This window comes from Diorhabda sublineata, chromosome 6, assembly GCF_026230105.1.
Source record: "Diorhabda sublineata isolate icDioSubl1.1 chromosome 6, icDioSubl1.1, whole genome shotgun sequence".
In the NCBI taxonomy this organism is placed as follows: domain Eukaryota; kingdom Metazoa; phylum Arthropoda; class Insecta; order Coleoptera; family Chrysomelidae; genus Diorhabda; species Diorhabda sublineata.
The window spans coordinates 4,605,436-4,621,930 of NC_079479.1; the positions used below are offsets into that span (position 1 = coordinate 4,605,436).

The 16,495-nt window shown below is 31.3% G+C and overlaps 2 protein-coding genes across 14 annotated transcripts in view; one reads left to right on the forward strand and one right to left on the reverse strand.

Moving 5' to 3' along the window:
- Positions 1–438: 438 nt before the first annotated feature.
- Positions 439–3,783, reverse strand: LOC130444974 (lysM and putative peptidoglycan-binding domain-containing protein 3). The gene is made up of 4 exons (XM_056780377.1): positions 3,663–3,783; positions 3,426–3,603; positions 2,897–3,265; positions 439–934 (listed from the first exon to the last, which is right to left on the reverse strand). The coding sequence occupies exons 1-4, from the start codon at positions 3,680–3,682 to the stop codon at positions 776–778; spliced, it is 726 nt and encodes a 241-aa protein (XP_056636355.1). The 5' UTR covers positions 3,683–3,783; the 3' UTR covers positions 439–775.
- Positions 3,784–4,317: 534 nt separating this feature from the next.
- LOC130445011 (ribosome-binding protein 1-like) overlaps positions 4,318–16,495 on the forward strand; it is a 32,738-nt gene continuing 20,560 nt past the window's right edge. For 5 of the 13 annotated variants that reach the window (XM_056780467.1, XM_056780470.1, XM_056780463.1 and 2 more), the window contains exons 1-5: positions 4,335–4,496; positions 4,791–4,987; positions 6,664–6,819; positions 14,413–14,562; positions 14,764–15,049. In XM_056780467.1, coding sequence (XP_056636445.1) covers positions 4,796–4,987; positions 6,664–6,819; positions 14,413–14,562; positions 14,764–15,049 — 784 coding nt within the window. In that variant the 5' untranslated portion in view covers positions 4,335–4,496; positions 4,791–4,795. Of the gene's footprint in view, positions 4,497–4,790; positions 4,988–6,663; positions 6,820–14,412; positions 14,563–14,763; positions 15,050–16,495 lie in introns of all 13 variants that reach the window. The other 8 variants (XM_056780471.1, XM_056780461.1, XM_056780465.1 and 5 more) reach the window with 4 other exon arrangements.

A 16,495-nucleotide genomic window follows, 5' to 3' on the forward strand; every position in this document is an offset into this window, starting at 1 on the left:
ACCAAATGATTTTAAGTTATAAAGTTGATACTTTCATGGTTTCAATTAAAAAAAATATGAAACTGCAATTGTAAATTTAAAAAAAAAACAATTACACTTTTCCCCAGAATTGCTCCAGGAACCTTAAAGTTGACAGTTGGTAGTCTATGCATTAGAGACTGAGGTTTGTTGGGTTCTTTCTGGTTTGGATAGGAAATTATTTTTGTGGGGGAAGGGATTTATGAGTTATGGCCCTGATATAGGAAAGATTTCTCTGCAGGATTGTCTAAGTTCAAGGCATTCACGATTTTTTATAATGGCAAAGCATCTATGTACACCATCTTCGGTAGGAAATATCTTAATACAATATTTTAATTTAATTAAAGGATAATTTGTTTTCTATTTTTTTTTAATTGATCAATTTAATCAATAGGAAGATTCAAATTTCAAAAACACAACTGAATACAGAATAAACTTTTTTAATAATAAAATAAAATATACAAAAAACTTCACAGACCTTTTTCACCTAACCTAAACATTATATCACGTCAGTTGCAATTATATATTATATATTTTCATATATTCGGATCAATTTTTTCAAATAAAAGTGAACGATTCATTTTCAGTGATAAGGAAAATGTGAATTTAATAGATAGACACAATTTCCCTTTCTAGTGAATTTTATTTTTTAATATCTTAAAATTTCTCAAAATATGTTTTGAGAATAAAATTTCTTATCTGATCGTTTTTAAATATAATTTAAATTTAAAATATGCTCTAACAAATACCACTTATATCATGAACCGTGAGGATGAGGATGGTATTCCTCGAGATGTTCGGCTATATAAAATATATAAATTAATGGTAATGCTACGATGAGTATAAAAATGAACACTATCAGAAGTTTCCAAGAAATACCCCCGTCTACTCCATTACAATTTAGAACGGATATAACCTAAAATAAAACCTTTAGTTATAATTAATACTGTTGGATAAATCAATTTTGAAAATATGCCAACAACAAAAATATTGATGTATTTGATTATTTTGAGAAATTATTTTAGAAAAAATAATTGGATTCATGAAAATCTCACCAAAAACAAAAGTTTAACACTGAAAGTTATAACTGTAACATGAGGGGGTAGTAATTAAAGCATTTATATAAAACACATCGGTACATTGTGTTCATGACTAATATTTTTATCTTGCCTTTTCATTTCTTAAAAAGATTGGTTACAAATGGTGTTAATGGTATGAGTGTATCAATGTATCAATAAAACGACCCAAAAACTTTATTTTCCAATCAAAATTTCAAACAAAATGGTTTCAAGTTGTCCATAGAAGTGGAAAAGACTAAAACAACATTGGAATATTATTTTGATAAAGACCGAAGTAGGTCGAAACGTCAAGATTCTATGCTTTATAACGAAATTTTAAATAAAAGAAACTAAAATTAAGATAATTTATCTACAAACCATATAAAACAGGTCTAAGAAGTAAAAAGTTAAGGAGAAATATTATTTATTATATATGAACAAAAAAAATATAGAAATGATTCAAAATGGAGTCAAAAAATACTCACGAGAAAGAGACTTTTGGCTCCCTAAGTTGGCACCGCACTTTGAATAAAAATGTTGTTTCAGACTGTTCTACTTTGATTCAAAACCGTGAAGGAATTAGAATGAAGCTTAAAAAAACGTTGTTTGAGTTGAAACTTTAAGGTATCTGGCGGTTCTAACTTTGTTCTATATTGTTCAAAAAAAAATATACATATGTAGGTGCTTCATGCGGTCCTTTTAGGCCAATATCATGGTAGCATGGAAGTGATTCCCCTTCCACTCTTTCCTATTTTATGCTTTTGTATTCTAGTCCTGAATTCCTCTCTTAGGTCTTCCATTACCTCTGCGTACCATCTTTTCCTTGGTCTTCCTTTTCTTCTGGTTCCTCCTTGTTCTATGTCCATTAGTTTTTTTGTTGCTCTAAAATCTGGCATTCTCTGTATGTGACGACCCAGTCACTCTGTTCTTTTGAATCTTTTTATTTTCCTTAGTTCTGCTGCTCCAAATAGATTCCTTGTTTCATTCTTTGTATCCTTTTGAGTATTCAGCGTTAAAAAAATTATTTTCCACACATTTTGTGAAAAATAATTGTTCCAGAATATCGCTTTCCCAAAAAAATACATTTTAGAAATTTCACAAAAAACTAAATTTTTAAGCTAGCACCACACTTTCGACTTATGGTGAATATAATCATTATTCTCAGTTGTTTCAAACTTGGTGTAAATTGTTTTGGAATACTGCTTAACAAAATCGATGAGAAAATTGATCAATCAATTAATATCTCATTACCACCACACTTTCAAGAAATCACCATTATCTGATTTGTTCTACCTTTTTCCTAAATTTTATAGGCTTCTCCACATTCTTCTACAATAGCTCTTTTCAAAGAAATCCATTTTTCAGAAATTGAAAAAAACCTATTTTAAAGCAGAATTTTTGAAACATCGGGTTTTTTTACTTTTCTTTAGAAGTTTGGTTTTCAGTAGTTTTGGAACAAAGTAGAACAACCTTACAAATTTTGATAAATTTAAAGTCCCGTGCCAATTTCTTGAGGATGTTAACCATATTGTCACAAAAAGCAAATTGAAAATTACCTTCCATATTATATAAAAGCAAATATTGAAATATAATCAACATTAAAACCAGTCAAATAATGTGATTACACCTATTATTTATGGCTTTGTGACAACCACAGCAAACACATCACATGACTAAGGATTGAAAGTATAAAAATTTTGCATTTTAAAAAATGAAAATCTAACATACCAAAAAAATAAGAACAAAAACTACCTTAACCATCTTGAAATTCAAAATGAACAGTAGTTAAAAACATATAAATGTGATACAAAAGTACTTACCGGATCAGTTTCTATTACATTATTTGCAATTTGAGGGAGTAAATGAGTTTTTTCACTGTCATCAACTTCTTCTGTTACTTCAGGATTTAACCTTTCTGTGGGTTTCTGAGCAATTTGGCTATTAAATATTATTTCATTTACTTCATCGTTTTTTTGTGTAGCGATGCTTTCTGTCAATTTTAAACTTACTGAATCAACATCTATCAAGTTACTAGTAGATGGAGCATTAATTAAATCAGGTGAACTATTTCCACTAACATGAACACTTGCTAGAGCTGAGGTAAAAGGTCTATGAGGTACTTTTATAACTATCTTGGCGAAAATTTCATTTTCGTTGTGAATATTATTTATTCGTTTAAGCTCAGCTACCTAAAATACACATACTGAAGATAATGACGTATTGAGAAACCTAAAAATATTAGAAAGCAAGTCGATATTTCAATGATAAAGTCAACATTTTCTGTAGTTATCATATATTTATCTTTTGAGAAAATATTAATAACCATTATTAATTAATATAATTACTTACAGAACAACGATATTTAATAGCTAGTGCCTGCAGTGTATCACCTGTTTCAACTATTTTCTCTATAGTTGGAATTTCTACTCTATGTGGCTTATGTCTTACAAATAGTTCTGTTTCTTCCCCGTCGTCACTACCACTTTCTTTGTCCTTTAATAAACCGTAAGCTGTATCATATTTGTTTCTAAAAATTAACAAAATAGCTTTTAACAACTATCAGCTGATCATATTTCTCTGTATTACTTTTGTCTTAATTTGATCATTTTCTTCACAAAAAGAAAAATTAAATCCTATTACCCTGTTTGACGTTTCACTTTTTTGAGGTTACATTTATTTATACGTCAGGTATACGTGTCAGTATGTCACTGTCAAATTTGTTGTATTTTTTTCTAAAAACATTACTTAACACGCGTTTTGAGTGGAAGCGAAATAAATATTTTTGTTTAAAATTAAAATACATTTCTCTTTCATTTCTACTTGTTAAAATCTGTAGAAATGTAGAAAACTTCAATTACTTATTTCTTATATGATTCTAATAGAATGTAGTATATCAAATTTATTTTGCAAAATATTATTAGAACTTTTCGGGATACGTTAGTGTCTTTGATGGTGAGATGCTTTTGTATAAACTATTCTGTCGAACCAAATTTACAAATTAATATTTATAAGAATAATGTAGAAGTGTGTTAACTTCCAATTTGAGTAAAGCTTTAAAATTGAAATCGATGGAACTACACAATTTATTTAGAAAATATTGAATATTAGTTTCATTTTATAATTTGAGCCTCAAGAAAGAATGTTTCAATATTTATATTAAATTTTTTTTAAATGTAATCGTTTGAGTGACGTTAAGAGTAGCTATTTCAGTGTTAACTAACGAACAGAGCTACATAATACCAACTTAAAAAATATTCCCCATTATGTTGATTTTAATTTTCCATTTTGTACTTTCCAGTTCTTCACTTCGCACCATCGAATTACTTTATGACCGTATAAATTGTGTATCCAATCAATTGTGACGTTATTTGTATAGTTTTAGTTGTAATATCCATTAAAAACTTTAATATATAATTGATGGTGAGTTAACACAAGTTATAGTTTCTATTTATATAATAAACACGACATAGTCCCGGTAGCTCCTAGAGCCGATCATTGCTACGTGGCTTAATATTTTTTTAATAAAAATGTAAACTTCTACGATTTAATAATTCACATCTTTAAGTACAATAAAACTTCTCAGTGTGCCTAATATTTCTTTTTTCATGTTATTTTCAATTACTAAATAAATAAAGATGACTGATTTTTGATGAATAGAAAAACAAGAATCGTTAAAATTGACTCAGATTTTTATTTGGGTTATTTTTATTTAAGGAAAAATGGATTTATCAATTTTGATATTTATTGCTTTATTTATGGTAGCCTGTTTCTCTCTATTTTTAATATATAAATACGGAATTAAAGAAAAAAGTTATGAAGAAGCTGTTGCTGAACAACGTCAACAAACTAATAGTCTTTTAGGCACGAAATCTAAACCCAAGGAAAAGAAAAACAAGAAATCAAACAAAAAGGTAAATTTTATAATATATTTAAATAGTTATAATTTATTAATTGCTAAAAAACCTTTATAAATACATCTACATTCAATATTTTCCAATGTTAATTCTATCCAAATATCTTTAATTGTGTCAAAGAGATCTTTTTTTATTTAAACATTATTTTAATTAGTAAGTGTTTATTATGAAGCAGAAAATAATTTGTACTTGTTCTATGGTTGGTTGTGCAGTGAATCATTTTTTTTTATGTGGGAAAGTGATAAATTGTTATTGAACTGTAACACCCAGTGGTTTTTGTTGCATTCCAGTACTAGCAGATTAATTCTAAAGATGATGTCTTCATCTTTTGAAAAACTGACATAGAATAAGATAGTTATAGATCAAATCATATCTTAATTAAAATTTATTTATTTAGAATTTTTAATAGATTTTTTTAAGGAGAGTATCAATAAGACATTTTATATCTCATTTTAATACATCTCTCCAACGTATATATGTTGTTGCCATACATGTTTGGGAAAAATATATACTGAATTTTAGTCACCACCTTTTAAGGGTGGGAAAGGGGTGGTCTGTGAAAATTTTGTTATAGGAAAGACCCATCCTAACTTCACCTCCTGAATTTTGTCACATGAATTTAGAAACACTCGTATATTTAAACATAACACTTGAATATGCAGTTGTTTAAGAGGTTTTATTTGACTTGTTTTTCAAAAGATTCCTTCAACTCATGATATCAGAATTGAAAGAATATTTTCGAGAAATATAATTAGAAAACTGTCAATATTGGATTATTATCCTAACAACATTAACTATTCCATCTATAAGTATGAAGATAATGTCAAGTGTAGTATTAAATAAATACTGATCGTTTGTATAGGTTTTTTCTACAAAGATACGTGTGACAATACATTATCAGATATTATAAATCATGATTCCTAATGAATATTTTAAAATCAACACATTACATTATTTTATAGAATTGGAACATTAAAATATATCTAAAACATTTATAATCATTGGTATAATCCATCGTATTGAAATGGCAACAAACGAATATGTGCATAAACTATGTTCCCAATGTTTTAAATCAAATTAATTATACAGAATGTATATTCTTTTTTAATGAAAATAAATACAACTTAATTTTACAAGAAAATCTTCAAAGGTTAGAAGTCTGGATATATTTTATATGCACTGGGTGCTCAAATTGTGTAATTGGAAAGCAACTATTATTGTTAAAATATTATGTCAAGCTACCCTGTATCATTAGTTTTAAGTTCTTAATATGCTATTTAAAAAATGAAAGTACCTATTTACCTCAGAATTATTTTCACAACAAAACCGATTACTTGTACTTGATAAAACAGTATTCCTTCTACTGTCCCTTTTCATTGCATTATACCATTTGTTTTGTAACTTTTCTCCCTTAAGAATACTTGGAAAATACTTTTGGTACATGCAATAATAGTGGTGTTGGTACATTTTGGTGCAATACAACATTTATAACCAACTTTTATGGATCAAAGCTTCGACATATGACACGACACGATAGGATGGTAAAAACAACTTATTGTGGATGCTGCTGTAGCTTGACGGACAAAACTCGATTGGCACTTTATATCAGTACTATTATGAGTGCTAGAGACATGCGGTTTTGACTTTTATTACTAAAGCAAATGTTATTACAGAAAGAAAAATCAGTACAAGACAATGAAATAAATGAATTTGAAAATACTGCTAATAAAGAAAACACTCCTAAACTTCGAGTGGAATTTAAAGAAGAGGCTGAAGAAGTTCCTATTACAGAGGAGTTGAAATTACCTTCAATCAAAGAACAAAATAAGGTATGTTTCTTCTAAAATACAATAGCAAATATATGAGATAAAATTAAAAATATTTTAAATTTATATTTATCAAAGTTTAAGTATTATGTAACGCAATTTTTGAGGATTTTTGACTTTTACGCTCCATCATGTAACATGACGTAACGTTTTCTGTGCCCCCTCCCCTTCCCTAAACGTTACCTAACAAGTGACGATTTTTACCTGAAATTCGAAACGATGTAGAAATATAAAAATATTATTCATATTGTTATTTGATAATAAACAATCACATACGATGTGATTAAGTTTGAAATATGTTAAAATGGGCTCAAATGTCTAATAAACTTTTACTACTAATGTTATTTTTCTTATTCTTATACATTTACATATTTTAGCGTATTTTTTACTAATAAAATTTTCATTTTAACCTCCGACAATTCAATTAAGATCAGAAACCCAAGTCAAATATGAAATGTCAAATTAAAAATGAAATAAAAAAATATAAAATCAATCATAAATCAAATATTGTTTGTTATAATAATGTTTTTCTAAAGAAACTATTCGATTAGTGTTACTGCTCCTCTGTCCACGTCCCCCAGCCACTCAGACTCTTTCATCACCAGTATCGGAAGAGCAGAGGGTTCTGGAATTGTTACATCAAACCATCGAACCTATCTGCAAACTTAGATGATGCAGAGAAGCCCATATGCCTTTTTGACAGCAAGTTGTTGTGGTCTTGGGCAGTATTGTCATATTATTGAGGTCAAATACCACTATGGGCAAATCGTTAGAACCCTTCCAGAGTGGTGAAAACTTGCATGATCCTTTGTCCAGCTGTCTGGGTACCACGATCTAGCTTGGTGTCTGCAGGATTGGTCAGGATGGCGACAAGAAAGTATCTGGAAAGACAGATTTCTGTGCTTCTTTTTATCTATGAAATAAGTACCTGACCTGACATACAGGCCAGGTAGAAACTGGCAGTAGTTGTTTGAAAAAATACCACTGTATTAAAAAGTACACAATCTTCACAGAAACGGCCGCATTTAGCTAAGAAGAAAGTGTTTCATCGAGACAATGCACCTGCTCACACATTCGTTATTGTCCAAAATGTCCAAAATTAATCAAATAATGAATTGCTGCATTATGCACCCTATTCGCTAGATTTAGCCCCCTAGGATGATTTGCTGTTCGCAGACTTGAAGAAATAGCTTGGTGAGCAATGAAGAGGTGATGTCGGCAGTTAATGGCTATTTTAAGGAACTTGACGATGAAAAAGGTATTGAACTTATTGTTCACCGCTGGGAAAAGTGTTGTCTTTGCTGTGCCAAGTACCATCCTCGTACATTTCGAATTACAAAAAGAGGAAATTGATGGAAGGTGTACTAATTAAAAGCACGAAAGATGTGGACTTGGACAAAGCAAAACTCCATCCTGTTGAAATTAAATATAAAGAGAAAAACGAAAATCTAGTTGCGAAAATGGGCCAGGTACTTTTGGGACCATCCCCGTATTATAGTTTCTGCACTAATAATGCCCTATTTGTTTAAATATTTTTCAAAGTGACACAAATATCTTTCGTGTTGTTTTGAAACTCCTATGGACCATCTTTTTACTCACACCAAGATAAATCGATTGCTTTTCTTGACCTTTTGCTAAATCTTTATAATATACTGGTGTTTGATCTTCTCGGTATTTCAGTACTAGGTCTAATTATATTTCAAAGATTAGTAGGTTCAGATTATATCCCTGTTATAGTTCCTATTGCCACGGGGAATCCCTCAGAAACTTTATCTAATTGGTATAATTTGAATAAAGATAATTTTAATTTTTATTAAAATATCTGTTAGAAATGAAATCAATTTTAAGTGCTGATTGGATTATGTCATCATTATATTTGAAATCATTTAGATAATTTTTCATGCATAAGCTATTTATTTTATATATTTATTGTGATGTTTTCTTAGCAACTGAATAATATTTCAGTGGGCAGAAATAATGTTTATGTCTCATTTCAAAATCATACAATTTGCTTGGTTGCAGATTGGGGTTTAGATACAAGCTTTGCTGTTATCTAACTGACTTTTTTCCATACTATTTATCTTCAAACATATATATAAAAAACAGGAGATTGTTATTTCAATTTTAATAACAAAAAATGAAGAAATGAATTGATTTCACTTTTTTTTCTAATTTTATGATATCAAATTTTTTTATACTTGATGTAAACCTTGCAGATTAACATAAATTTGATTCCTCATATATGAGATATAAAATAATGTTTTTCTTTTTTATTCACATTATTATTATCGGTGGGGTGAATTTATAAACACTGTCTTTTCTCACTTAATTTATTGAAACACTTTGCACTACACTTTGACTAATTTATTCAATTTCTTCGGTTACTTTTCTATTTCGTCCCGTTCACTATGACTATTTATTATAAACTAACTAATTCCGCTAAACATGCTCAACTCATATATCAACATTTCTAGAAATCTAAAAAGTAAACAAACGAAAACAAATAAATAACTAAACTTTATAATGAATTACTTTAAAACAATGTCAACAAATTGCTTTTTATGATAAATAGGCCAAGCGGTAGAGCAAAAAAAATAGGTTCAAAATGCAAAGCCCTTTGAGAACGGATTTTTTTGGAATATATTCAGGGGTGTTAATCTGTTACGAAATTTCTCCATGTTTTTCAGTCTCATTTTCTTCCATATTTCCCCTTCATTTCTCTTTGTCTCTTAGTATTCATTTTTTACTTTCTTCATATATTTTTACTCTCAAGCATACTTTGAAAATGAAGTTGGTTATTTGGGACTTTCTGCAATGAAAGAGGCATAATCGTACTATTGATGTGTTTTTTTGCAATTATCTGTTATTTCGAGATTTTTTTCAATCAACTATCTTATTGTTATAAACTCGTCCCCAGACATGAAGCCGGTCCTGTCCGGTTATAATGGCATTTTGGTTAGGTTAGGTTTGATATTTTTTACATATGTTTTTTAGGTCAAGCGCCGGATAGCTTCATTTGCAAAGAATGGATTTTTGAATTTAAATCCAATTAGGGCGTCATGGGAGGCCGCCCGCGGCTGCAGCCGTATTGAGAATCGCTTTTCGTCGAACCGCGCAACGTACCACAAAAATAGTACTGATCATTTTTATAGATAATAATTTTTGCCATCTTTTTTATTTGTGACTTTTTTTTGTATAACGCACAGGGTTTTGAATTATAGCGCTCCAAACTTTTTACAATATGGTTTTTGGAACGCTATAATTCAAAACCCTGTGCGTTATACAAAAAAAAGTCACAAATAAAAAAGATGGCAAAAATTATTATCTATAAAAATGATCAGTACTATTTTTGTCGTACGAGGGGCGGTTCGCGAGATATTTGATAAAAAGCCTTTTTTTAAATGGCGGCTACCGCGGGCGGCCTCCCATGACGCCCTCTTGAATTTACATTCAGGGGTCACTTCTGAACATATTCCAAACAAATTCGTTCTTTATAACTTTTTCAAAAAAATTACCCGGCGCTTGGCCTAAAAACATATATAAAAAATCAGACGGGCCACGACTTCGACAAATTTTAGTATTCCGTTATAACCGGACAGGGCCTGCTTCATGTCGGAGACGTAACAATAAGCTAATTATTCTGAATTGGTTAAAAATAAAACTAACACATAATAGTTCAAAAATACACCAATCGGACGATTGTGCAATATAGAAAGACCCAAATAACTAACTAACATTTTTAAAATTTGTATATACAGTACAACATCGTAAATCCGGAAAAAATGGGTTCCGAATTTTAGATTTTTCCGTATTTTAGACCATACGAACATTTAATGTGGTGGCGCCATCTATCGCGCTAACAAGAAATCATATCTCATTACATAATAATGTAAACAAACGGGGAGATATTCATAAAATATAATAAAAACGCGTTTAATACTGTACAAAAACATTTATAAAATAATAATAATAAAAAGATTAAATACTTTATAAACACCAGCTAAAATAACAAATAAAAGTAATAGTAAAGAAACCATAAATAAAAAAATATAACTGGAAATGAGAAGAAATTATGAATCTTCGTGCTATCGTTATGTATATAGTCGCCATCAAATGTCAAATACAGAAGCTAAAAATTACGATTCGAAAGAATCGTTCCGAATTTTAGACATTCCGCGTTTTAGACGCCCGGATTTAGGATGTTCAACTGTATAAGGAAAGTTGAGAACGAATCTTTAGAGACAAAGAGAAATAAAGAGGAAACACAAAGAAAATGAAAAACATAGAGAAATTACTTGACAGATTAATTAAAACAAACATTTTGCTCAAAAGAGACACAATTGAACTGTTATAATTCAATAGAATTATTTCAATACTTATCTTATATTAACAATAAGCCGAAAGGGGAAAAGGGATTTTTCACTTCAAAATAAAAATAATTCAGAAACCTTCAGTCGAAATATATTTCAATAAGATCGTTTCCAGTGACTAAATAATCTTTCTGGAGCAGGGATTGTGGCGTTGGTCAATGCTTTGAATCCGGTTGCTTCAATATATATCACATAGTCAACTTTTCTAAGTAATCTGGAGTGATTGAAATTTTTGTGTACAAACATACATTATCCCTTGAAATTCCCTGAAATTTAACGAATTGATGTTCAGTAGTTTATGATATTATTTAAGGGGTTAAAACATACAATTTTCCAGTGTAATAGGCAGAAAAACCGATGGCCTATTAAACTGAATTGTTAGTCCGTTAAAGTCTTTGATAATAAAAATTAGAAAAATATTTAAAAATAATATTAGTTGTACTATCTCCTGTTTTTTTTTATAATGTTTGAACCAAACTAAACTAGAGTGCATAGAAATCGGCCTACTGTAAACTTTCGATTTTAACTAAATTTTTTTCAAATAATTCATCATTAAAAAAAAGAAATATGCTGTTTGAGTATCAATTTGTATGCGTAGCAACTGTTATACCAATGGAACGTGTTTATGTGGTGGTTTCATGCATACCACACCACAAAAAGCCGCCCAAGTTATTGCTTTAATCGAAAATGGACTTGGTCAGCGAGTTGTTGTTAGACAATTGGATATGACCCGCTCAGCAGTTCGAAGACTGCGCCAGCATTATGAGGAAACTGCATCCTTCCATAGGCGACCTGGAAACAGGCAGGAGGCGATTCACAACCGCTTTATTGGATCAACAACATCAAGAAATCGTCACTTTGATGCCGTTCATGTGCAACTACAACTCCGTGTGGTGCGAGGAGTGACTATTAGTTAGTGGAGAGTAAGACGAAGACTTCAGGGAAATAACTCGACCCTTAAAATACCTGCGATTACTCCAGTTCATCGGCAAGCACAGGATCGTCTGAATTGGACGTTGGAACAATGGAGATCTGTTTTTTCTCATATGAGACTAGAATATGCCACCATGGTAGCAAAAATCAAGGCAAAACGTCGAAGAAAATAAAACTGTTTCACCAAGACAATACACCGATTCACAAGTCGATTGTAACGATGGTTAAATTGAACGAATTGCTTCCTCGTCCACCGTATAGTCCAGATTTGGCCCCCAGTGACTACTAGCTATTCGCAGGTCTCAAACAAATGCTCGTCGGTGAGAAATTCAGCTCAAATGAAGACGCAATCGCTGCAACTGAAGTCTATTTTGAGGCAAAAGACAAATCCTTCTATAAGTACGGCATCGAGAGATTAGAGAAGCGTTGAAATGATTTTATTGCTTCTGAAGGAAACAACATCGATGAATTAAATCGAATTTTGGTAAAAAAATGTGTTTTTCTTAGTTAGTCACACGACTTATTGATGTTATTCCATCCCACAACATGATAGACTCTCCTCCAAAATTTGTTGAATGTCTCATATTTCTCTCACTGTCTCCAAATTGATTACTAACACTAATACTAAGAATACGAAGGCATTGTCGGTACACATTGCCTTTGTTACCCGTGTCCTAACCCTCAAAGGCTCTCCAAAATTTTATTATTCCAAATCCGTGGATCAATTAAACCCAGTAAAACCATTAGTAGTCAATGCCGTTTCAAAATTTGATTAAAAGGAAGAAAAAAAACCCATTCTTCCATGTCGCAAATGTTGACCCATCTTCAAAGGGCGTAGTATGAATATTAACTTACTATAAATGTTGAATACTACAAAACATCAATAATTTTATTCCATATTCAATCTTAAACTCAATCTGTGGAAGTTTAAACCATTCATATTATCCCAACGATCAACATCCCGAACGGGAATCAAGTTCATTGGTGAAGTTCCCTCTAGTTTAGGTTAATAATTAATTATCTAAACATAGTAAACAAATTCCTGAAGTTTGATCCTTTATTATAAGATGTTTCACTAACTACGAGCTTTTTGTCTTTAAATTAGTTAACCACCACAAAGTCCTTCTAAAACTAATAACAAACATTTTAAAAATCGCGAGAAGAATCAGTCTTCTGTGATAATTTACTGCACAATTAATGCTTTCTTAGTGTGCGTTCACATTGGCAACGCTCAAGCAGTGAGCGTCGAGCGATGCCGTTCCACCGGTCTTAAAAAATCTTTCTGTGTTCAAATTGCAAAAGATCACGGCTCAACGTTGCAACGCATCGCGCAGTTCGAGCTTCGATCTTGTTCGTTTTTTTGAGCGGCATCGCCTTTGTGGTGCGCTCATGTTTATATTTTTATTCGGTATGGAGTCTAAGTGCGAATCTATACGTTCTAAAATTATTAAAACAGCGTCGCAAAATGAGATTATTGATCGTTAATATCGGAAATTCAAACCAGGTCAGTCCTTTGGAATGTCTATTTCTATTAAGTTTATGAACGCTTTGTATATTTTTGCTTTTTCTTAAAATTAGCCTTCGCAGTCGTGTACTTTCTATAAATGATAATCGTTTGGATACCAAATTCGAAAAAGGACAACGCGCGCGATGATATCGCAAAAGCGGCATCGCTCGACGCTCACCTCTTAAGCGTCGTCAATGTGAACACACACTTAGCTCTTGTATCTAAAGGTGGTTGAAAATGCTTAAACCGAATTGAAAATATAATCTTTGGGAAACTTTGGGCAATTGCGTGTGTCGTGCTACCAATTTGGTTTAATTCTTGGAGTATTTGTACTTTCCACTCGCTAAATATTGCTCTTTGTGTGCGTCAAAGATCTCCCACGACGAGGATACAAAACACACCAGCAAGTGCTCGCACGTAACTGATTGATTATTCGCGCGAGCGCGGCGCTTGTGGTGCGGTGCCGCTTGTGATGGGACTTTTAAACCGGAGACGTAACTTAATATGGCATCACTATGCCAACATTTTATGGCAACCATAGAGGTTTATCTAGGCAGAAATAGCGCACTCGCTAAGATTTGGTGACTGAAGCAACTAGGATTATTGTAATTTTAGATTTTATTTTTTTGGTGTTAAGTGTATATTTTTGGTGGTTATTTACCGCGGGCCGATTTCTATGCACGCAAGTCTAAATTGGAAGTTGCATGTTAGAAGTTTTAACAATTATATGAATCTATTCTAATATTGCACTTTCTCGCTTTGCTATTATACCAGCTTGAATTTCAGCAGAAAAAATCGAAAAAAGTTCGACCGATTTTGGTTAACAAAGAAAAATCGCCTATAAGAATCGCACTCGAAGTTATTGAAACGCCGATCGTAAATCATTTTGAGGAAAATCCTCCGAAAGACGACTTCGAATTATTACGATCAAACAGCGTAAGTTTTGTCAGAATGTAAACTAAATCATCTAATTAAAATAAAATAGTTGCTTAGTCGCTAACAGTATCAGAAAATATCTTTCCATATGGTTTTTATTCACCGTTTTATTTGTTATAAGGTGCTCAGCTTATGATATTTGTGTTTTTTTTTTCACAAAATCTCATTCTGGATTTAATTACAGTATCATATATTTTATAGAAAGACGATATATTCAAACCAGATCCCGTCAGTGAAAAAGTAACGAAAGAAAAAAAATCCAATGTTGAAACTAACGTTGCTGTGAAGAATAAGAAGAATGCCAAGCTGCAACCTATCGATAATAACAAAATTGAGAAAACCACCATTTCCGAAGAAAAGAAAGCTGAAGAAAAAATCATCGTCGCTGCCATTCCATTGGTGCCGCAAACGAATGGTATCGTCGTCGGTAATCCTGGTAAAGAAAAGAAGAAAAAGAAGAGCGAATTCAATACCAAACAACAATTAAGTAAGTTATTTAAGTAAATGAATATTGGAACATTAAAATATTCCAGTTTTCACTATTATTTCGATAGAAGATGAACTTTTTCCTGGGTAAACTATTGTTTTGATTTCTTTAGATATTTTAATCAGATTCGTACTACTTCAACAGTCATGTCTTCGTCGATTTCTTCTTCTTCCTCTTGCTGGATATTCATGAATTGTCAAATGTGATGGAGTCTTTGGTCTCTTCGTTAAAACCACAGGAGTCTTTTTCTACTGTACTCAACTGGATAGTTGATCAAGAGTGACCTTAGCAATTGGTACACTCATTTGGCACTACAACCTTTTTTGGAATTGAAAAAAATTGTCTTTTTCCAGAGAAGGTTAGGTTAGGTTAGGTTTGAATGAATTCCAGAGTATTATCTAACAATTTCCAACCCCAGTCTTCTGGGTTCGGTTGATTGCCTAGCCATGATGACCCCCACTATATTTTCATAGAGGCACCCATAACTGATGGCTTTGAATATACTCTAAATTTGTTAGAGTCTGATAACTTATTGTTGGAAATTTTTTCTGTTTCTTCAAGGATTAATATACCTGCATTTATTGATGAGTTGAATTCTTTTCATAACAAACAAGATCTGGTGGAAATTGGTCAACATTCTAGAAAACTCTCCAATAATATTTAAATGTTGTATAGAAATATTTCCAATTTTCCTGAATAACAATTGATTTTGTTTCGATTCCACAGAAACACCATGTGTGTTGACATTGTTTCTATATTTCCATTTTCATTTCAATGGAAAATATGTTATTAAGTTGTGAGAGGCTCATAATTTGATACTAAATGTAGATTAGGAGATACCTTAAAGTCTATTATGCCCCATATCAAAGCTGTTTTCTACATCTATCGCTCGCTTTCCAGTTCAAGAGTTTTAACAAATTCCAATATCAGTGCTGCCTTTGAGAGGTTAGAACTTGTTTCTACAAGTTCAGTTTTAGAGACCCGTAAAGGTACCACCAGTTTATTTCTTTATTTCTGAAACTATTAGAATTTTCTTAGTTGGCAGATCAGCTTTGGGCCTGATAAGTGTATTGTCGCCTTTGTTTCCTTTCTTAACTACTAGGAACCCAGAATAAAGATTGTTTCATTAAGTTTTCCTTTGTACTTGTCCGCTTTGAGTTGACGACATGGAGGCTAAGTGCTTTGCTAGATTCTTAACTATTCAATCGGTTTGGTATAAGTTCATATATTCAGACCTATAATACATTTTAATAAGTAGAGGTTTGTTTTTAGAATTCACCGTAAATTTAACAAAAAATAAGTTTGTTCACCAATATTGTCTTTATCATTTGTTCAATTATGTCATTTCTTTTTTGTTGTTTACTTACGTTCCATTCAAAGGTAAGTTGTTGGACATTTGAAACTTATTTTTCTCACTCTTCTAGTGGCAAAATAAATTCAAATCTG

Bases quoted from the DNA above. Each gene is read 5' to 3' on its own strand.
- LOC130444974 (XM_056780377.1), bottom strand. From the start codon at position 3,682: ATGATCAAATTAAGACAAAA. The intron at 3,604-3,662 runs GTAATACAGAGA...GTTAATTTTTAG, and splicing joins ATGATCAAATTAAGACAAAA to AAACAAATATGATACAGCTT. The intron at 935-2,896 runs GTAAGTACTTTT...GTTTTATTTTAG, and splicing joins ATGTAATAGAAACTGATCCG to GTTATATCCGTTCTAAATTG.